The following is a 23,582-nucleotide window of genomic DNA, read 5'->3' as shown; positions in this document are numbered from 1 at the left end:
TAACCTTATACTGTCAAAGTGAGAATGTAAAGTAAAAATATTCTGTAATTCAGCGCTGTATCGAAACACAGTGCACATGCTATTATGGTTAGAACAAAACACTAAAAATCCCACTACAAGTTTTCTCATGCAATGTCTTGTTTGTCAAACTAATTGGGATGAGCTGTTGATGTCCAAACCAGCTGTGATGATATGATGTTAACAGATGCTCTCTGATCAAATTGATATTAATTATGAATCTATACATTTCAAAGATGCTGAAAATTGCTGGTTCTCTTTTATCGTCTCGTGGGTGAGTTGCAGAATTTCCAAACTGTAAAGGGAAGCTCAGACACTCACATTGATTACTCCCTAAATATCCTGATACTCCTGAGACACAAGACCTTAGAGGCTGAAGTATCCAGCTCTGTTAGACAAGCAGCCATCACTCAGCAGGAAGAGCCTAAAGTGCTCTATCGCATTAGAGGAGATTCCTGTGGGAAGCCCGCACCTATTAAGGGGTTGCAGAGATTCACTGTCTTGAATGAGATCAGCAGCTCTCAGAGGTGAGGTTGTTTTGCTTTGGTGTGATAATGGATGGGAAAGTTAATGTATGCTTAAGCAAAGTGTTGTTTTCCAAGCACTCAGCTGGAGATTCAGAAACCCGAGGATCTTTTTAATTTTTTTTACAGTTTCTCCTTGAATAGAAAACAAAATCTAAAATATAAACCTATTATTTCCTATTGAAGGAACTATTTATAGTTGATAAAGATGTTGAAATGGGAGCCAGCAGACTCCACAGGGAAAGGATGAGAAAATCGTGCCCTGTTTGAATTGCTAATGAAAACAATCTTTCCACGGTGCTGAGCAATTATACTTTATGAATAAATAGCTGCGAGGAAAGATTTCCTACAGTATGGAAGAGTGTGCATCGTTAATGTAGTTCTGTTATCTTACCATGATTCTGGATTTTTTTTTACTCTTTCTCTAGTGAACTTTACTGTACCTCATATTATAGGTATTTATAGACCTCCTTGTTTTCCTCTTACTCTTCAACAGTTTAGAGCAGCAGCAGACTGCACAGACAAAAGCAAAGTCGTCTCCATATTTAATGACCTTTTGTCAATGATAAATTTTAACTGCCGGCAGATCGTAAAACAAACAGTCTCTCATCATGTTTGATTAATTAGCACACACTGCAGTGAAGCAGATAAGTGTGTCTTAAAAGCCCTTATTAAACGGAGAATAGCAATTAGTTATCATGCTTTGACTGCAAGATACGTTGTTTGTCAGTGCCTTTCTACATGGCCCGTATGACTGCTCCTTTATTTGTCATATTTCACATGTAGATGTTACAATGAAATGTGTCCTGTGCATTTAACCTATCGCCCTGGGGGAAGCAGTGGGCAGCGTGGAGTGTCTTGCTCAAGCCAAATGCTCTAACTATTGAGCCACTAGGCCAAAATGACTACATGCGTTTTCTGCAACTCTAGGTTGGAGTCTAGTTAAAGTTACGCAGCTAAAACTATTTGGAGAAGGTTATGAAGTGATCAAGGCCATGGGTAGAGAAACTAATGTTGACTGAGAAATACTGATAATGTGAAAACCCATTGGTTTAGAGTAAATACTACTATCAGATATTAATGTGGCACCATACAGAGTTCCTCATCCTGGAATCACGTCATGTGGCTTGTTTGAAAAACTATTTTCATTGACTGTTTATGAGGCTCAGTTCTCCTACACAATATCATGCCACCTGCCCCAACGGCCACAGGATGCAGAACAAATATTTGCACAGTTTTTTTTTTTTGTGTGGGATGCTTGTCATTAAAAGAGTACAGGGCGTCATTCTGGAATAAAACCCATCTGTGTTGACTTTTAATTTGAAGCATGTAATAATGCCTGCCCGAAAAATAACCCATTTGCTAATCCCATTACACTGTCTGGACACGTCTGAGAACAAAACATGCTTGTTAGAGTAGAAAAGATAAGTGTGTCGCTGTACAGCATGTGAGAACATCAGTTTGATCCGGTCTAATTATTAATTTGTGGAGCCTGAAGTCACAGACAGTTAGCAGGTCACCATAGCAAAGTCTTTTATCAAGCTGTGATTGTGTTTTGTTGTTATCGTTTTTAATAGCACCTCAATGATGGCACAGACTTTATGTTTTAGTGCTTCAAGGCTGGCGTTTCAATTCAATACAATCATCCAGTTTTTGTTGTAGTTAAAAGAATCACTTGGTACGTTAAGAAATACTGTATGCTTTATGTTAAGTTATGTCAAAAATGAGCTAGTTTCTGTGCATTTTTAGTCTTTAGACTAAACTGAGACAGCTACTACATGTCCCCCACACAAATTGAGTGTTATCAACACCTTATTATACCAACACCTTATTGAATAATGTTGTAATAGTCTATATTAGTTCATTTTTTTAATGCCTGAGAAAAGTCTTCTTATTTCTATACTTTGTGCTGTGTTATTCAAACTGACATTATAACATCCCTCCTTATTCCCAGTCTGCCCTAAAGAACTTCCAATTTGCTGTAGCTCTATTTGCTCTGGAGAATCCACATCATTATTATGATTAACAGCAGATATGGCGTTTGATGTTAAAGCAATTAAAGAGGGGTTTTGGTGTAAGGGGATTATGTTGAAAGATCCACACCAGCGCAGATCCATTCAAGGACCTCCAAGGCAAATAGTTGATTCATTGAACTTGAATCGTTTTATTCCATAGACATTTTCTAGTGTAAATTAAATAAAAACTTAAAGGAAATAGATTTCTAACTATGGAGCTGTATGACCAAATACAGTATACACAAATGCACTTAAGTACCTTTGTGTTCCTCCTGTAGTGGAACTTATCCTGACAGTTCATGAGAACAGAAAATGAAAAGCATCACAGTGATGTGTAGTCAAATACAGTATCTCGATTTAAAAATGGCCTTTCTGTCAAGAATGTCAATTCAAATAAAGTGTTAATGAAGTTTTATGAGATACAAAACCTCTTTGTTCCTGTTAATCCATGATGTGCAGCTTGTACTGTAGATTGGACAGAGGTGGACCTAATGTTTCCAAAAAAAAACTAGCATGTTATTCACTGTGTAGTGGCAGTAGAAGCCAGGGGAAGTGAACATGTGCGGTGGTGAATGGAAGGTTTGGCATTAAGAAATCAGAAAAAGACTAAGAGCTTGAAAGGAAGGACTTAGCTCTACTTGCTTCCCCCTGAAGGCAGAATCATATGAAACCAGTTACACCCCCACCTCCTCCCACACATACACCATCCGAGCCCACATCTTCCCTGAATGTTCGGCCTATTTTTCCTGTCAAGGTGGTGTCCCAGATACAAAGTTCCATGGGGTGAGTAAAACAGTAAGGCAAAGAGATTAGATCAAGGGAGATGTGGAGGATGGCGGTGTATATCGAATCAGGAGTATATATCGCCTTACTCCTTTATGGATGCAGTGCTGGTTCCACAGGATTAAAACCAAGATGGTAGCAGAAAGAACAATTACAGAACAATTACATGCCTGTGCAAATGCCCTCTGTTGCTGTGTTACTGTTTGCCTCTGTGCGTATCTGTGCGCTCCTGTTTGTCTTATTAATTAACCCTCGGTGTAGGTGTTCAGTTAAAGCCGAATTATGATTTTGACTCCTCAGTGCAAATTTAATTACTGGGTGGGAGCTCAAAAAGACAGCTGGTGATCGCTGCATCTAGCTGAAGGCACACATGGTACCTTTTTATACTACAGCAGAAGTTCCTCGAGTCAGATTAACTGCTGTGAAACGCTCCCATTGTCAGCTGCTTATTCAACATGGTGTCAAAATTTTTACAGCACTCAACATCTCCGGGCCAGTGGTATTATACTGTAACTTTTATGTGAACACACTTGAGGCCCAGTGCAGCAGAAATTTAATCAAATCCCAGCTTGGTTTCACTTTAATGCACTTTTGTGTGGTTTGTGTCCAACTGGGAAGCTTTTGTGCGAAGGTAATGCAATCAGTGCACTTGCACAACAGCCTGGCTGTGAGAGTATTGCCGAGCATTAGTTTAATAAAGATTCTTCAGAAGTGCCCCCGTGGCCTCACCCTCCCCAAACTTGTTTTGTGCTTTTTATAGATTGGGTAACCTTGACACACTCTCACACAAACACAATTAGACTAACGCACACACAGGATGCATAAATGGTTTATACTGACATGTACACTGTACACCTTAAAAAAAAAAAAGAAAAATCCAAATTGTAAACACTCCTTCGTGCTCTTCAGTATTTTCTTTAACATGTTAAAATTCAATTAACCTCCTTCAGTTCGTTCCCGTCACTCTTATCAGTCCCAGTCTCTCCGTAGGATTTATTAAAAATTTAAGCAATCCTCTTTTAGGGGGCTAAAATATTAGAAACCCTGCAGCATCAACATGAAACTCTTTAATAATTCATGTGTGTAGCCTGGTGAAGATACAACACGGACTGTAGCGCTTCGGCTTTGTAGTGCTGTGACATTTTAAAGAAACGCAACCATGCAATAAATCTTCTGAGGAGATGCTGTGCTGCAGCTTGGGATGACCAAGCGCCCAATATTAAAGAAGATCAAGCTTAAGTATGTTTTGGTTTGTTAAAACGTAGTCTTTGCTAATCCCCAGCACCCTCAGTCGATGTTGCTATGCCTGCTGTCAAGCTTTACATTCTAGCGTAATAATACTTTGCAGTTTGTGGCATTTTGAGACCTGGTAACTGTCGCTACCAGATTTTATTAGCCAACGGAAGCAGAGAAACTGCTCCACAAAGACTGGAACTCTTTGTCTTGCTTTGTAGGTGAACCTGACCTCTGACCTGTGGAGAAGACAAATGACTTTCTCCCCTAACTGGTGCTGAATGTGCTGACTCAGAACAATTAACACACTGTATTATTATAAACAAAATACAGCATGAGGCTCGTGTTTTTGATATGCACCCCTCACCGACAACAGTCAAAAGCAACAACCCGTGCTATCCACCATAGACCTAAGCAATCACGTTTAATAACATCAAATGGGCTCTGTGGTTTTGAAGCAGCCCCCGTAGTGTGATTGAAGATGAGTTAATAATTCAGGGTTGTTGGAAGCGGTGCAACGGGAACGGTGTTTTCTGCTGTTCTTCTTCACAGCTGCATGGGGCCTGCCAGTGACAGATGGCTCAGCCCTTGTGGACGATTTGGTGCCAGTATAGCCCAGCAGAGTGTCGTGTGACAATGACTGTGTGTGTGTGTGTGTGTGTCTTTCTCTTTCCTCCGCTCTTATTATTATTATCGATGTCGTTCTCTTTTTTTTTTATTTAGTGCTGTGGGAAGAAATGCCTCAGGAGCAGCATTAACACCACATGTAGTTTATTACAGATTGTGGTCTGTTGCATAGTTTAAGTTATTCCTCGCCTGATGCCCCTTTGCTGGGGGTCCACTGTGCAGGTACTGCTGGGAGATATTTTAAGCTCTCTGCATGGGTGCAGCTTCTCCCCCCCTGCCTGCAGTAGTCAGCTAGAGGAAAGCTTTGGTGCTACCTGTTGGAAATCACAGCTACAGCAGGGCACTGCAGCTATTCTGCACAGTCTCTCAGAATCCAGCTCATACTAGGTTTGAGCCTGTGCAACCAGTATTATTTCTCAGATCCATTATTGTGTTCTGTTCATACAGCTCTGTGGAGTTAAGGGTGCAGAATGCATGCAAATTCAAAAGATGTACTGCAAATCCCTTTTTGGATGGCATTGCAGCTCAGGTGTTCATGTTTGCAAGACAAAACAAAACGATCATGTGCTTTGTCTGATAAAAGACAGGAAGAGACATTTTAAGCTCCATGAAAAAAATCATTTCTTATCAAGATCATTATGTCGCCCAATTTGTGCAAAATCTCAGTCTGTACAGCCACACCACTGTCTGGTCAGCTGTGATATCGCTCTGCCAACTCACAAGCAGTCTGTGCTGACTATTGTAAACAGTCTGCTCAACAAACTATGCAATGAAGACACGGACATGTTTTCTAAAAGATGAAACACGATTTTTGACACATTTTAAGGTCGGTTACATGTCTTGGCAACATAACTACAAAACTTACATCTGTCTTTTATTGTCCAATTATTCAAACACAGATATTTGAGCAGATGCTATTGGTTTTGCATATTTTCTGCATTTCCTTTCTTTTGGTCCCTCCAGAGCTGCCAGAAAACTGGACAGACACCAAGGAGACCCTACTGGAGGGGATGGTGTTTAATGTGAAGTACCTGGGCATGACTCTGGTGGGCCAGCCTAAAGGAGAGGACATGGCTTCAGCTGCTATTCGCAGAATTGTCACCACAGTGAGTCTTTGCTTCTTTCTGAATTCAAAGAAACCGTATAATCACTGCTTTACAAATGTGTTCTACCTGTGGATTGTGGTGTGTTGTTTATACGGGAATTACATTAGATTGCATTACATTACGCCACACACTGTTATTGTACTGATGCTGCTTTGCTAAAACACCTCCTAATATTCTGTAGGCAATCACCCTCATTAGCAATGTGAAACTGTGCAAGTGACATTGTGAAGGTTTCACTTACACTGAAGCTTTTTATAGCAATCCTCCTGTGGATTTGTGATATTACAACCTGTAATTCCCACAAATTGAAAAAGGAGAAGACTCGCTAAGTTATCATTTTATTTTAAGTATATACAGCTTGACAACGGAGGCAAGGCTGAATTTGAAAATAAGATACTGTAACTGATCAAATTTATTCCCACTGTTTAAATTTTTGTAGATATTGTCACAATATTCAAATATTAAGTAATTTATATATAACTACTAAAGTACCACCAGAACTTCTTTAAAACTATATGTTTAGCGGTATTCTCATTTAGCGTCTGTGATCTCTCTGCACGTATTTAGATTTAGGTCAGGTTTATATCAAGGTCAGCATGGAAGCGTTGCTTATCCAGGGTTATCACTCATTTGCACAGCAGTCAAATGAGTGGTGTTTACTTAACAACACTGAGCTGCACTGGGCCAATTCACTTCATGGTTTTCTACATCAATTTAGAATCCTGTCAATTAACAGTTTTAACAACTAAAAATATCCTTTTTACTTTAAATCAGTGTGAATGTAAACACACAGACCCTCCAGTTATTTAAAGCGCGCATTATATTCGTGGTTCTTCCGCTCACTTCCTTTCATGCTCACACACATATGCACACCTATTCACTTAACGCTGACAGACAATGTGAATGTTTAATCAGTTGGAAGGCTTTCTGTGCAGAAAGAAGAGTCTGGCACAGGCGCTCTACCCAGAAACCCCCCACTTCTCAATTAGAGACTCAAGCGAATCTAATGGCGAGATTAAGATTCAATTGATTTACACTAGGACAGAAAAAGAAATTCTGTTGCCTCTGTCTGTTCCCTTGGAAACCATTCGACCTGAATGAGATTACTGAATACATTTGTGACTTTTTCATTCACTACATGCTTCAGTCAGGCTTGATAAGACAAGACCAAGGGCCCAAACGTATAGTGAAAGGCTTAACTTGGTGTATCTCAAGCTGACAGGTTTTTGCCTTGTGGCACAACAATTAACATGACGGCGGAAAATCTGGTTGTTAGTCCGTCTTAGATGAATAAGCTGCTACAGTCTGGCACTGCACTCTTTCTTTTTTCATTCTAACGTCAGTAACATCCCATAATTGAAGTGCTGTAAGTTTAAGCGCAGTTTGTTGCTGCTATCTCCAGGGTATTTTGGCTCCTACAGAAAGCCATGGCACGATTCCTGTTGTCCTTGAGAAGTCCTTGTTTTTGTTCAAGCAAAGCTCCAGCCCCTTTTCTTAATCACTTCTCTTCACTGTTGGCCTTTACTTCACCTGCTGCAAAAGTACAGGTATAACTGGAGTGGCAAATGCTGAAATCACTCCCTTTAATTTCCCCTTCTTTTTTTCTTTCCCCACTTTTAGACCTTCACAGTTGCTCTGCTGATTCCTGACCTGATATCATTTGTGTGAAAATAAACTGCCCTCATTAGCTAGTTAGTAACATGGTAAAGAGGTCATTGCCATTGTCAACAGGCACTATCACAGACAGCGAGCTCAGCACTATGGCCGTGTTTCCTGAAGCTCCAGATGGAACAGAATGGCAGGGGGAGTCGGTGGCTGCCAGCCCAACCTCGAGTACTCATTCTGGGCTGCACATTGCCGTTTCTCTCCCTCTTTCTGTCACATTTTATAAATTCTCCACGTTTCTCCAGCAACTCGTGCAGGCTGCGTATTTTTTTGCTCGGCAGCCATTGTCACGTTTAGGATTTTTTGGTGTTTAATCAGGGAATGAAAGTCATTTTGTATTAATGTCAGAGTGACAGACTAACTGTGTTTATACCTGAGGCGAGATATTCTCTGTCTTATTTTCGTGTGTGTGTGTGTTTTTGACATTTCCATATTCACAGGCCAGAGCCAGTGCGAAGAAGTTTCGGAAAGTAACGCTGACAGTCTCCCCGAAAGGCATCATCATCACAGACACAGAGACTACAGACCTCATAGAAAATGTCTCCATATACAGGTACTTGAATTTCTGCCTCACTTGTGGGATGGTAATGTTCATGTGTACATCCATGCTAAAATATCTCAACATCAACTAAATATCTCAACAACAACTAACTTGTTTTCTGTTAGTTTTTGTGCAGACATTCATAGTGATTTAAGGATAAGTCATAATTACAATGGTGATTCTCTGATTTGTTTTCATAATGAAAATATGTATTATATATTATATTATGTGTATTAATATTAAAAATATAAAACATTGCCTTTGTTCCTTGCAAAGATTACCTTGAGTTTATTAACTGATTGGCTCATAAGCTAAATAATTTCTGATCTATTTATTTTTCTTATTATTATTTCATGCTGAGCCTGTTAAGTAAAAACAAAGTTGGCTTCATATGATACATTAATGAAATAATTAGCATCTGTCTAGGTCACTTGCCTCTCTGCCCAGTGCTCGGGCTTCTTTTGCAGGATTTAACCGAGCCGTTTTCTGCAGAGAGCTGTTGCGAGTCTCATGTTTAATCAATTCACTGAGAAAGCAATAATGGTAGGGCAGGAGGTAGCTGCTGAGGGTGACTGTTACTGTCTCTCTGTATCAATGATAGCCAGCCCTTTGAAGCATTATTCCAAGGTTTCATTGAACCTAATCAATGACAAGCGATTTTGAGAGAGAGATTCTGATATGTTTGGCTGCTCTCCCTTTTGGATAGTATCCTATAACATAGACTGAACCCCAAGTCACTGAGGATTACAGTCTAAGTATCATATTGCTGGACTGTGATTACAGAACAGGCTGCGATGAAGACAGACCATGTGTGTGTGTGTCTGTGTGTGTGTGTGCGCGCACACGTGCACACAGGTCTGCATCCTCTTCTGATCCACCTTATCAGCAGTAACAGACCACAGGGCAGGGGAATCAACCTCGTCTTTGATCTCCTTCTCTTTCCTCCTTATCTTCCCCTTCGTTCCTTCCCCCTGTCCTCCCCTAGTGTGCCGAAAGAAGTCTCTCTGTTCTGGTCATATTAACATAAACAGTGCTTTTGAAGCCTCAACTAATTGCCCACTTTGAAACTCAGGATGCCAGTCTTTGCCAATAGCCTCGAGTAATGAAACAGGAGAGATTAGGCCACATACAGAGCTTGGATTGACTGTGGATTGATTTTAAAGTCATTATAAGATGCAACCCCCCCTCCCTGTCTCCTTATAGCCCATTTCCACTCCTGCCTCTCCTTTCTTGTGTCTTATTTTTTGCTGCACATAATCCATTTATTGGCCAAGACAGATTGTGAGGGGTGGATAAACGTGGAGTATAGGTATGATAGAAGACAAGGCATCAAATCTGTGTTTACTGTTCATGTGTGCACCTCACACAGGGAGTGTAAAGTTAATTGTGTATCCATATCTACTGGCTGTTTTCCCGAGGGCAAACTTAGTGAGGGTTAGAAAACAAGCAGGAAGACATTGTGGAAGATTTATGTATGTGCCCTAAGTCGTGACTCTTCCACCCCATGGACCCACACACATAAATCCAAATCCAAACAATGCCCACTGTGGCGCTCAAAAAAATTAACAACAGGTTTGTGCGGCTCATTTCACTAAAAAAGTAGACTAGTGGCTGGTTTGATTCCCAGTATTGGCACTAAAAGGTTTCATGTGCAGAAATGTAGAAACCTGATCTTAATCCAGGTATTCACTACTAATAAAATCAAGCTGTCTTATTTCTCCTCTAAATTAACGTCTCCCACTGAGCAGAACATTGTGAGGGTGTTCAGCTTCCATCTGGACTAGTGTTACTGATTCATATTCTGACAAGAGCTCTCAGTGAGCGAGCAGCATATCAATCAGTGAAATGCACAGGTCAGAGCTGAAGCACTGACTCCACCTGGTAATGATGCATGTTGTTCTGATACGCCATCAGATTTGTGACAAGTGTCTGTGTAGGATCTCTAAACAGAATATACAGGATGCGACTGTGCTGCTCAGGAGCATTTGTGCAAATATTAAAACAGTTTTCTGTTTAATTTAGAAACGGCTTTGTTGGATGACTGCTTCCCTGCAGCAAAAATAAAGTGCTGCTTTTCATTATTACACTTACGTCAGGTTGAAAGTTGAACAAAAGTAGTTCATTGTTGTTGGCTACCGAACAGCACGCCTGCTTTATTCGGTGTATATAGAGAATTTGACGCTTTGATGTATGAAGTTCTATTCAGTCTTTGTACTGTAAATATTTAAATATTTCCATTGATATTCCCCCTCCTCCTCACAAGCACCGGTGCTCTACACAGTGAGCAGATCAAAGGCTTGCCGTCCACACAGCCCCTTTGGAGATATGATGCAGACTGACAGCTCTGCTTCTGTTGTTCAAGCTTAGTGGAGGCTCTGTGATGCTGTCAATTTTTTATTTATTTATTTTTTGTTGTTGTTTGTTGTTTCAGGCTGAAGGCTTGTATTGTGAATAGGATCCATTGTCACATTGTTGCCAGTAATTAAAACATTTCTTGTACCAGTTATTTTGATAACAATAACTGAAATCTGCATACAGTACTCAAGATTTTTTAAAGAGACCATTGTTAATGGGAGAAGATGTGAAAATGATGAAATCCTAAATATGCGTTCACTCCAATGCTGCATTTTCCCTTTTGTTTTTTGCAAATGTCCATTATTCTCACATGGATGCCATATTATAATGGCCTAGTTTGTGGGTTAGCTATACAGTATATAGTACATACATATCCATATTATTCTCCATTATATTCTTATGGCATCGTTGCTCTTGATAATAGAAGAAAATGGGATGTATATGCAAATTTGACTTTTTCCACCATTAATGAGCAGTTCACGTTTAAAACCTTTGTGAATCCATTCCCATGCTGAACATGCTCAAAGTGTGGGATGTTCAAGTAAATTATGAAATCCTAAGTTTAATAAGTGGCTTTTAAATACATCTTTTTTTTTACTGTATCTATGTTTTCTTTCCCACGACTAGTTAATGATATTATTTCTGATTTCCACAGACAGTATTGGAAGTCAGTAGAAAGTAGCTAATATCTCAATAAAACCATATTTAAGTTTATTTCAAACTGTAGTTTGATTATATCACACTTGTTTTCCAATTTCAAATAGGTCAACCCTTTCATCTTGGTCTTTGCTTATTTTTCTGCAATTAAGGCCCAAATATAAGTTAGAGTGTAGGGAAGATGGGGTGTCGGGGGCATTGATATGTGGGTCGTGCGTCTGTGGTGCAAGCCAGCAAACAATCTGACGGGAAGATATATCAGGCCTGTTGATTTCCTGCTTGTTCTTCGATTGAATAAATAACTTTATTTTTAGCGCTTCTTTTGAAGTGCGCCAGCAAATGAGCAGCTTCCATCTACAAATCCCCTTGGTGTGCAGTTTATTTGTTGCATTATGATGACATATTTTACAGAAATCTGCTCACTACTGACTGCACTCCCACTGTGTTCTCCTTTAATGATGATGACGACATGCACTGAGAAACTCTGAGTATCTAAATCCAACTGAGATAGAATGAATATCTGTTTCTATTCAGAGAAAAAAACGATTCAGTCTGTTCAGCAGTCTTTTTTTTCCACTAATAATGAGCAAGCTGTGATTTCTGCTTACAATAAAGGCGGTGTGTTTAATTATAGTCGCAAAGATAAAGTTCATCACTCACTGTGGCTCATTTGTGCATCTATTTAAAGCATCTAACATGCACACACACTAGTGGAACAGGTAGCAATCTGAGCTAGACGTACAGGGTGCCTCAAGATCAGTACTCCATGAAGTTGGATTTCTGTAAAACCAGATACTAGATCCTGGAGAGACTGTATTGCAGTGTGACCTCATTCCCAGCGGTCACACTGCAATACAGTCGCCCACAGGGATGATTGATTCATTATCCAAGACTTTCTACTGTCCTCCAACGGCAGAAATTCAGATATGTCAACAGAGTGTACCTTCGCCACAGGGGAACTTTTCTGCGGTTGAAAAGAAATGGCGAAATATTGTGTAACCGCGAGGGGGGTTATTTCATAAATGAAGTTTCAACATCTGCACTTTCACATGCCTTTCTCTAGTAGTTGATGTCCTCAGAGACGGTACAAAAGCAGTGCAAAACCTTAAGCCTTTATGTGCTGTGCACCTCAATTATGACAACAAAACCTCAAATCCACAAAGTGATATTCAAGCTGAATTTTAAATAAAACACATGCTTCATCTAAAAGTAGGAAGCACTGAAGAGCCTTGTCACCGATTTGAGCATTTTTCGTGAATGGTTTCCAGCTGTGGGACTTCAGTCAGCATAATATTCATAACCGCCCCTCTCATCCTGCTATGATTGTCTTGCTTATCCATATGTAAAAGGCTGTGCACAAAGACAGAGGGACGACCTAAACTGACATCAATCCTGTGTGGCTTACTGCACCTAGAAGCACGAGTTTTTGATAAGATTGCAAGCTAATGTAGCCAGCTAACATACACACATGCTGCTCTTTGTTCTACATGTGTGTTCTGTAATTAAAAATGATGTTTGTCTTAAGAGATTCATGTAACAGATTGGTTCCCGTCTGCCGTAATTGCTCTTTCATCATTATAAATCCACTAGTGTCAGGTGGATTAATAGTGTAGGTTTATCCTGATGATGTTCTTTTTTCTTCTGCTTTTTTTCTCTTCCAGAATCTCCTATTGCACAGCAGATAAAACTCAGGACAAGGTCTTTGCATATGTCTCTCAGAGTCAGTTCAATGAGACCCTGGAGTGCCATGCATTTCTCTGTCAAAAGAAGAAGATTGTAAGTGTCCAACACTTTGATTTGAATGTATTGTAATTTCATGTGCAATTTTTTTTGAGTCATTATATTTGTAAATCCTTGACTTAGACGAAGATCAGATCACATTTTATGACAAATTAATGTAGAAAACCATGAAATTCCAAAAGGTTTACATACTTTTTCTTGCCACTTTAAATATCTTTATTTAAGTTGACATGTTGAATGCATGTTCTTAGACTTTAGCAGGTCACAAGGTCAATTTGCCTGAGTACATAATTTGAACTGCAAGTGACATGAATCTGCTGTAGGTGGTGTGCGGCTCCATCTTGTGGCAGCTCCGTTGAGGCCACTTGGCAGCTGGCTATTACAAACACTGTAGCAAATCTATAAATCTATATAAAAGTTTTGTAAATCTATTTGTTCTGTGAAATCTTGAAGGACATTACCCACTGGAAATATATAAACTTGACAAGTAAATAAATTGAATGATGAGGATGAAATGTAAAAACAAGTTCCAAAAAACATCCTATTAACCTGTAAATGATTCATCATGTTCTATTTTTTAATAGGTCTGTTTCATTATTATTCTCTTTTTGCCTTTTTGTTTCCTCTCCAGGCTCAGGCCGTGACATTAACAGTAGCCCAGGCCTTTAAAATAGCTCTAGATCTCTGGGAGATTGCTCAGGAAGGTGAGTTCACTAAACAAAGAGGAGACGACGCTGGGTCCAACACATAATGGTGAAAGGCTCTTTCACTGTTCGCTCTTCAGACAAAATACATAAGGAAAGGCTTTAATCTAGCAGGTGTAGCTGTGCTATGTAAAACTAGAAACAAACAGAAATTAAAAGGAGTATAGTAGAGCTATTTGTTATCATGCACACACTTCAAAAATATGTATATATTCTTTGTGCAGGCAAAAGTAAGAAGGCCAGGACCTGCTGCTCCTGCACAGCAAGCAACGGACAGACAGCGACAACAGACACGCAGTTTGTTCCAGCAGGTAAGTTCTTTTCATTTTGTCCTGGGTGAATCTGTGCATTAATCAAGTTAAGATTTATTAAATTAGGAACTTTTCTTGAGCTTGTGATCTCTTTTCCTAGAGATTTGTTAGCATGGTTTTTAACTGTAGGGATAGCAGTGCACAATAAAATAATATAATATATATATTAATAATAAAATGTAGTTCATTACCTGCAAACGTGCAGCATCTTTGGCTCTGACACATGAAAATCATAATTCGTGTTTGTTTGTTTAATAACGTACGCACTGAAAACCAAGCAAACCAGAGTGTCTAACAAGCTCTCTAAAACTGCTCTTCGGGGTTTCTCAGGTGGTTATGTGACAGGAAGTTCCTGGGCCGGGCCAAGAATTGATCTAGTGCACAACCATCTGTAAAACCACAGTGTGTTGGTGCTGATGTAATAGGCCTTCGACTGTAGCTTCATATTTACAGAGTGAATGGTATTGATCTTGTTCTCACCTAAGCTGATTATCAGCAATTTAGCATTTATCAAAATGTCAAACTAAATACTAAATAACTCAAGATTTGTATTTTAAATGAACTTATAGTAGTAATTTTTGGATGCTACTGGGAAAGCCTTTATAATGGACACCACGTTTTTAAGGCCTCTTCATAGTCTTCACAAACAGTTTCCAGTAAACATGGTTTAGTAAATTCTCCTATAATTAGTTGCATAATGACAAAATGACCTTTTGGATATAGTGTGCTCATGACAATGAGACTTGTGATTCTGTAGTTTAACACTTACACACAAATTTAAGCAATGTCAATTATTTCCTCCACACAAAGGACAAATCACAGAAGCACATGCGACTCCAATAGCTGTGACATTTATAGGTCAAAATGTTTTCCAGTTCTCGGGGGGTCAAAGGGTCCACAAAATGAGACTTAATCATCCATTCAGTTTGTTGGCTTTTCCAGTTTTTTTCAATTAAAATTTGCTTCACTCCCAGTGGTAGTGGCCTGAGGGCAGAGAGAATATGAAAGCCTCATGGACCTCTGGAGTAGCTTGGCACAGACAGACGTGAAAGCTTTAAGAGATGATTTAAATTCTGCCCACTGCAGAGAGAGCTGTGAGAGCCACAGGCTGCATTTGATTTTACACTTCTGTGCTCGGACGTTAAAGAGATGGAAAAACTGAAAAGTCTCCTTCTCTCTCTCTCTCTCTCCTGTGTTCGGTGTCTGGATGTTCTCCTTTCGCCGTCCTGTCCACACCGTGCCATACTCCTCAGGTCCGGAGGCGCACAAGCCTGTTGAGGTGGAGGAAAAGCTCCGCAGGCCTATCTTCTCTGCCTCGCTCAGCTCACCCTCACCTCGCAGCAACCCTACTCGAAGGCGACCAATCAAACATGACTCTTGGGTAGGTCACACCCTCTCCAGTCAGCTGATTGGTTGGAATGGGTAAAAAATGGGGGTTATAATCAGTCTTTTTGTTTATGTGGACTGTGGTGGACTCTTATCAGTGCATCATTGATCGATGTGCCAAGTGACTAATGTATCTATAGATGTCAAAACCTTTGAACAAATACAGAGCTTGGTGCACTGCGTTGCATGCAAACATGTACTATAAGATAGTCCATGTACATGACAGATACTCAACTTTTCAATTCCATCAACAATTATATATGTATAATGAAGCAGTTACATTCTGAGGTAAATGAATTGCAATGGTGATGCTGCAGAGGCCCCATTCTGTTCACTTGCACATGTTCAACACTAGATGACACCATTTTCATTACAATATCTTTTGAACAGACCCATAGTCTATAATCTTGTAATTCTTTACATCTTGTGTAATGTGTGTAAAATCACCTAATAACAGAGACGATTGCAATTTAAAAAGGTCATTATCCCAAAAACTAGAGCATAAGAAGTAATTCAAAGATGTTATTCCCTATTTGTATAGTGCAGATTAGAGATCTATTTGACTGGCTTATGGTAGCAGTTTACAAATGAAATTATTTGAATGGAGCAAGTTATGATAAACAGCTGTGTCAGTGAAGATGCACAAGGCCATGAAAGTGCAGCGGCTGCACATCTGTAATTTATTTGTGTATTTATTGATATTGTTTATGTCTCAACAGGATGTGGAGGATGGACTCGATGATGCCTTTACAAGGTACATTTGCATGTGACTGTGCTTATTACTGACAATATACTGTATTAGCAAATGTATAAAGAGAGTCGGGCTTTTTCTTTCGAATAAACTTCAACGCTTCACGGAGAAAACTAATTCTACTAAATAATTTCAAAAATAAATTCCAGCACTAAAAATAGATCATTTGAATACTGTCAAGTGATTTTCCAAGATAGTAGTTGCGCTGAAGTCCGCTGTCAGTAACCTTTCAGAATCTTTCACACATTTGACACATTGAGTGACACAAATAAGGGACATGTGGTAGAGTTTTTCTCAAGTTAACTCTATCCAAAAAGCTTCTATCAGTGAGCTGATAGAGATTAGTGGACAATACTTGTTCTATAACATGAAAATGTTAAAAATGGATACAGCTTTTAGAGGTTTTAAAAAACGCATTACATTAAAAGAACAATGTTGTGTGCAACATTACATACTGTGCTGTTTGCAGTGGAAAGACAAAGTAAAAAATCCCAATTCTCAACGATCGTGAGAGTTTTCACTTTCCTCAGCCTCCTCAGCTTCCTTCTAGGTTAACATAGAAAATAACTGTAATTACTGGAGGGGTGTTGAATCTCTGTAGGCTTGGTGTCTTATGAGAAAGTAATATCAGACAGTTGGAGAGGTACTTTAAGAAACTGCTTTATCTAATTCGCTGGTGTGTTGATCAAATACCTCGGACAAAACCAGTGTTAAAGTCTAAATACTTGTGAATTGGTGTTAGGATTAAATCCCTACTTCAATGAGATGATGAGATATAACCTGTGATATAATCAATTTTTGATCCACAAAATGTATTGTGTTATAATAAAACAATGCTATTGACGGGTATTTTAATTAACATGCAACCCAAGAAAGTGGTTGAGAGAGAGTGTTTCTTTATGTTATAAAACTAATATTAATAAACCATTGTAATTGTAATTAAACTACAAACTAAACTCACAACAAAAACCATGTGTACCTAATGAGTAGCCTGAACTCTTAGTCAGGTCACTGTGCCACAACTGAACCACAACAAACAATAGAAGTGACTGTGGTTCCTTTGATTGCTGACATGATTACCACCTCTGCTGACAGGAACACAGCCGCTGAAGGCAGGGAGGGCTCTCCAATGTTCATCAGCACTTTATCACTAAGCTAGGATTACAGTGCAACACTTTGAATTTACTTTGGAGGTGTGACAGTAATGTTACTGTAGATATTTGCTTATACAGTACAGTAGATATGAGAATACACACAGGTGCAATATATTTTTCTGTATAATATCATATACAGTAACTCATTCATACTTATTGTTTATGCACAACAAAGAACTGAGAATGTAGGCCTAAAAACCTGGAAAAGGTCTCAGCACACAGCCTGGCTCTTTATTTCCTCTCATAACCAGCGAGTATGTGTGTCCTGCAGCGCTGTACTAGCCCTCTAGAAAGAGAGAAGGGCAGCTGAGCGATGGTGCCTCCACATTAAAGAGATTGCAACTCATTAAGCTGTGCTGCCTGCAGCTAATAGGTCTGTTTGTTGCATTGGAGCATGAAACGCTTTGGTTAAACCAAATGGGTAAATGAGAGGCAGAGATTATACACAGAAGTGGTCAGCTGTGTGGAAGCCGGCTGGGTGTGGAAGATCAGAGACGGAAGGCTGGTCATTACTGAGGCTGTGCTCAGCAGGGACAGGAAAGGAAATACTGGCCTCGAGCATGAATGGCTGTCAAATGGAGGAAGGTGGAACACTTAAATATGACATCCTGAAGTGTTAGAGCAGAGGTCAGCAAGGATGTCAAGCCGCGCAGTGGCAACACCACAGAGGTGGATGAGATTTGTCCTGAAACTCCTGAAGACTCTGGATCACTTTGAGTTGTCGTGACTGTCACTACTGTTAAGTGTTACATGTGCTGTGCCTTTGGATCAGCAGCGGAGGGCTACATCAGACTCACAAGTAGCTTGTGACGGATGATATGACAACTCAGGATTGCCAGTAACACACAAAACACGTTTCCTGGTATTTGAATCTTGAATTGAAACATGAACACTTCCTTCTGCTCTTGTGTGTAAGTAGCAGCGTAGCCTTTAGAGGCCTCTGGCAGCGCAGTATGGTCTTCTACAACATACTGATGCAACCAAACCAACTTCAACTGAATCACTTTTAATTAACTGCATCAGCATGGGTCAGGGTTTAGTCCTCTAAATCTAATTTCTAGAACAGGAGGACAATTTATTCAAGTGGAGGCTCACTGCTTGCAGCCAGGGCCACTGGTGCTTGCCACTCCTGACATCAACTTCAATTCAGACGGCTTTAATTAAATGTTTTGATTTGTATTTAAGATTTTTGAAATTATTAGTGACCTTGGAGTTAAAAAGATTATTACATAGCTACAGACTATAGCACACTGAGGTATATAAATAATTTAACCTCATCTAAACGTGGCCCGATCTTTTTTTTTTGTTTGTTTTTTTTTCTTATTTAATCTTCTTGAGTATTTCTTTACTTTGGGCACAGCGGAGCAGTGAGAGTACACATGACCGTGCACATCATGGTGCCCTTTCCGTAAACAGTTTTTGAAAGTCTTGGAAGATGTTCTCTGTGTTTTCACTAGTTCTGATCTTGACCATTGAGTCACGATTTCTTCTGTCCTCTACCTGACACGCAGCAACATGGAAGTAGAGGAGATGGACACTGGTGAGTAATAAATGTGTTACTTTGTAGGGTTAATGCATGTTGCATGAAACCTTATGTTTCGAATTCCTGGACAGTACCATCTAATTTTTTGTATCATCCACCTGGTCAGAATCATTAGTTCTCATTCTTTTTCGACTGTACTGAACCCTTTGTGATGAGCTACCTCCCTCAGGAAAACTACTGGCATTTGTCCAGTTCTGAGTGCACCTTTGCAGCCAGAGCTGCATGTACATGTAAAAAGACACATTATCATTGAATTCTGGTGGCAGCTGTCGGCTTATGTTAGCAAACTTATATATATTAAATTCTATCTGTCTGCTACTGATGGTTCGGGATATTTGACCTCCCACCTCTTCAAAATCATCATCTTCTGCATGCTATTGCTACATTTGATCCTTTCTCCTTCTCTCAGTTGTCTAACCTTTCCTGTGAATGAATGGATGAATAAATATTTAATGTCGAGGACCCCTCCAGCAATATCACTTTTCTGTCTTCTCTCTTTTCCCCGTCTGTGTTTTTCAGACTGGCCGAGTCCCGCTCCGAACTCATCTTTGACGATGCAGCTCTGAGTCACCAGGAGGTCTCCAACGGCAGTCTGTTGTCTGTCTCCAACAATGAGTTTGAATAACACACACTGGCAATGAATGCCCGACTTACAGCAACACAAAAATGACAGAGAAATCATTCATAGTCCCCCAACACAAAACACTGAACATCAGCCAAACAGACAGAAAAACATATCACAATACCTGGTGCACAACCTGACTTTGAGAGGCTACGTTTCATATTGAGAGAAGCTAGAATGAATACGCTGATATTACAAAAAATGCTATTTCTGTGAATGCCGACCCATCAACACACATTCCACTTAGTGTAAACAGCCACTCCTGCCATATTCAAATGTTCACAGAAGAAAAACTGTTCACTCTGTGTGCAATGCAACACTGCAAAAAAAAAAAACCATGGGAGCTTTCACTGAAGATCATAGGATGAATAACAAATTCGCAGTGAGTGTGTTTCTGTCTTTTAATCTAGATTTGTAAAAACGCTTTCACACATGGATTTAACTGGTAAATTGCACAATGACTCACTCAGCATCACAAACTGCACGGATATGTGCGGACCTAAACGGCTGTTGTCTCCTTCTGAAAGCCTTCTCCCTTCTGTGAAAGCTCTCTAATCTTGTTTGCTTGATGGACGAACAGCTGCAGTCTCCGCAGTCAGTGGAAGTCCAGTGTTGGAAGTCATCATCATACAGTGTTATGATTGTTCTGTGATGGTACTGAATGAATTGTACATGCTTTCAGTTTGTTATGCTGAATAATCCAATTGTTTGGAAAGAAGGAAACATGGCTTTACTGTATTTATCAGCTTTCATCAGAACCATCAATTAAATAATTTAGTTTAGGTATGTCTAGGTCATTTGGAGCAGGTAGAAAGGTGATATTTACCTCCTTAATATTAAAAATAACAATAATAGAGACCAGAATTCGATAGTCAGGCTGTGCAATAATAAGCTAAACCATTTCCAGGACAAGTGAATAACTTTATCTACAAAGAAAGGCCATGAGGTGTGAATGAAAGCTTTGGAAAGTGTTAATACGTCAGTCTGATTCTGAGTGAGCTAAATTGAAGCAACAGAAGCTGAGATATCCTGGTTTTTAGTCGCTGTTACAGCTAAAGCTGCAAAAATCCTGAATCCTACATTTCCCATAATGCAAAAAATGGGAAATCACCTTCTACTTGCCTTGTTAACGCCCACATATTTCAAACTTCACGCTTCCAGTTTGCAACACAGGCTTTGTGTTAGAAATGTGGAGCTTCCACATTGGGATAAACCTGATGACATCATCATGACATAATCAGGGTTATTATTTTTTTTTCACAGTAATAATGTTAATTATTGTGAATGAAGTAAATAAGAACCGTACTCTGGTGGATAAATCAGTAATCACAGTGAGTAATCTGCATTTAAGCTTTTGGCTTGCTCTCTTTATGCTTTTAAAGATGTTTTTCATTGTAAAGTTAAAAACACAGTCTTCATTACTACACATCAACAGGACGGGGAACAGGCTGGCACTTCATGAACAATCCACTTTAATGCTGTCTCATTTGAATATGGCTTATGTAACCAAATGTAATGGCTGTTTTCCATTCTGTCATCTCTTCATTGAGTGAGCTGCCACTGTAGATAAAGATGATGATACTGTTGAAGAAGAGCAATGATGTACGGCAAGGAAGGCAACTATTAGAGTAAAGAAACTTATTTCCATACACTGTATTTTTTCAATATCAAAGCCGTGTAATTTATGTATGCATACTGTATCATTATTACTGAAGTAGGATGAGTAGAATCAGGGCTTCACACAGGTTGTGTGTGTGTGTGTTTTTTTATAAATAATTATCACTCTTGAGATGTGAATGTGTACATGCTTGTATGTTTCACATTAGGTTAGACAGTTTGTATAAATATAATTGTGTGTGGTTTTGATTACTGCAGGACCCACTTTATTTTTGCAGCCACTAATTACCTACGTACCGTATAGGACTATCATATCACAGAAAAATCCAGTTTCAAGTGAGTGATCACCTGTTACATTGAACGATGCAGTTCATATTGTTCTGTCTCTGCTGCAAAACACTTTAACCCAAAACTCATTATAGTCAAATTGTTGCTCTGCTTACACTTAAATTATTTTTACCCACCACTCAGATGACATTCACAATCGAGAGGATGTTATATTGTGCCCGAGTCTGGCTGAAGTGGTCCTTCTGTCTGTATTCGTGGCATCATGACTGAGAATAATTGTGATGGCAGGAGGTGGGAGGGAGCGGGGGCTCTCTGTTGTTGTCATGACACCCGCTGCAGAATAATTGGATGGCTTATCAGGTTATGCCATGAAGCTTAATTGCAATGTTTTGTTCCTCACTGGCTGAAAGACAAACTCCGTTGCATGCGTGCATTAACGCTCTACATTATTTGGATATCATAAATAGCTACCCGTATGTCTGTGGATTACCTATTGAGCCATGTTTGCATTTCAGTATTGAATGAGAAGCTCAAGGTCAGCAGGGTACGCAGCAGGTTTACCGTTCTCTCAAACATCATTCGGTTATGAAATACTTTCTCACCTTTTCAGCTCCGTCATCGAGTGTCCAGTTGATTCGTGTGTGGATGCTTCAGTGTACACGGATACAGCGCTATTGAGTGATATTTGGAGATGGGCTGTTATCCAGAAGCTCTCACACTCAGAATTGGTTTTCAATAATGACAACCAACAAACAATACAGGTTTGAAGCCACTTTACTCAAATAAACACTTGCTTTGTTTCATTATTGCTGAAGGCATGTGAAAAGGAATTGGACAATAGTACAGAATATACAGTAGATATAGCTGTTAACCAGTGTTTGCTTTTTCCTGCAGTGTACTATAATTTGATTCTGTAGTCAAACCCCTGTGGATTGTTATTGAGAGGTGAACAAATGCCTTGTATAAATTATGTCATACCACAGACCGATCCTGCAGGAGTTTGGTTACATGTAACCAGTATACTGTCTACACATCACACTGAATGGATGTGGCTCTTTTGTGCAGCTGAGAATTTTCCACGCAGGAGGGAACAGGCACAGACCTGCACTTGGAGGTATAACATGCCAATTTGAGTCCAGAGTGCACTGAATACAAATCAGCTGGTGAAGGTTTGAGGCCAAAAAAAGAGAAAAGAGGTCTTCTAACAATGACAAACGGGAAAAGCAGAGATTTATCAGATAAGCTACTGTTGCCCAAATTAACTGCTAATGTTTACAGTATCGGTTTACTTTTTACAGAAGGTGCTTATTTTCAATCTATGCAATTAGTGGGTTTTCAACTGTGTCGTGATATTATGATTAAAAGCAATTTGTGAATGAACCACTAGCAGTTCTCTTAAACTGTGTAAAGATTTGTACAGAATTTGAAAACTGTTATGGTTTGTTACATGTTTATGCTTAATAAAAAAAAAAAACTTTCTACACATATTTCATTGTACTGAACAGTTTTTTTTAAGCTGTCTAGCAGACGCCTGCACGTTTAAATCAAAGCTGCTGCTCCTTTTATGCACAGTTTAATTACGAACATACAATGTTAACAGTACAAACAACCACAGCCAAGTCCAAAATCAAAATGAAGAATATATTTTTGTGTTGTTTTTTTGTACAGTACTCATTCTCTTTCTGCTGATATGTGCAGAAGCTTTCAGTTCAAAGTTGAAATCAAATCCATGCCCAACATTTTTCAGCTCACCGCGGTCGATCAAAAGCAAGGGCACTCTGTTGTTTGGCTGTTTGACTGACACAGCTGCATCAATATGTCTATTCAGCTCGCTGCTCAGAGCTGATTGAAAACTTCAATAATGCATTCCAGATATACAATATGTAACTTTGTGATTTTCCTAGGTCAGAAAGTAAAAAATGTGTCTCATGCAAGTGCATAG

The 23,582-nt window shown here is 39.4% G+C and overlaps 1 protein-coding gene across 5 annotated transcripts in view; it reads left to right on the top strand.

The window, feature by feature from the left end:
* The window catches only part of si:dkey-71h2.2 (low density lipoprotein receptor adapter protein 1), a 30,943-nt gene extending 8,133 nt beyond the window's left edge, over positions 1-22,810 (top strand). The window contains exons 2-10 of one of the 5 annotated variants that reach the window (XR_003297570.1): positions 6,164-6,306; positions 8,412-8,524; positions 13,186-13,300; positions 13,896-13,968; positions 14,193-14,279; positions 15,533-15,660; positions 16,385-16,419; positions 19,028-19,110; positions 19,633-22,810. Coding sequence is in view for 4 of the 5 variants with exons in the window: in XM_026341328.1 (XP_026197113.1) it covers positions 3,286-3,340; positions 6,164-6,306; positions 8,412-8,524; positions 13,186-13,300; positions 13,896-13,968; positions 14,193-14,279; positions 15,533-15,660; positions 16,385-16,419; positions 19,633-19,738 (855 nt within the window). In the remaining variant the exon portion in view is untranslated. Of the gene's footprint in view, positions 1-3,195; positions 3,341-6,163; positions 6,307-8,411; positions 8,525-13,185; positions 13,301-13,895; positions 13,969-14,192; positions 14,280-15,532; positions 15,661-16,384; positions 16,420-19,027 lie in introns of those variants that run through there. The other 4 variants (XM_026341327.1, XM_026341328.1, XM_026341326.1 and 1 more) reach the window with 4 other exon arrangements.
* Positions 22,811-23,582: the final 772 nt, after the last annotated feature.

The sequence above is a fragment of the Anabas testudineus genome, chromosome 24, assembly GCF_900324465.2.
Source record: "Anabas testudineus chromosome 24, fAnaTes1.2, whole genome shotgun sequence".
Classification (NCBI taxonomy): Eukaryota; Metazoa; Chordata; class Actinopteri; order Anabantiformes; family Anabantidae; genus Anabas; species Anabas testudineus.
Note: the sequence above shows the minus strand (reverse complement) of the source record. Positions and strands in the feature narration are given on the sequence as shown.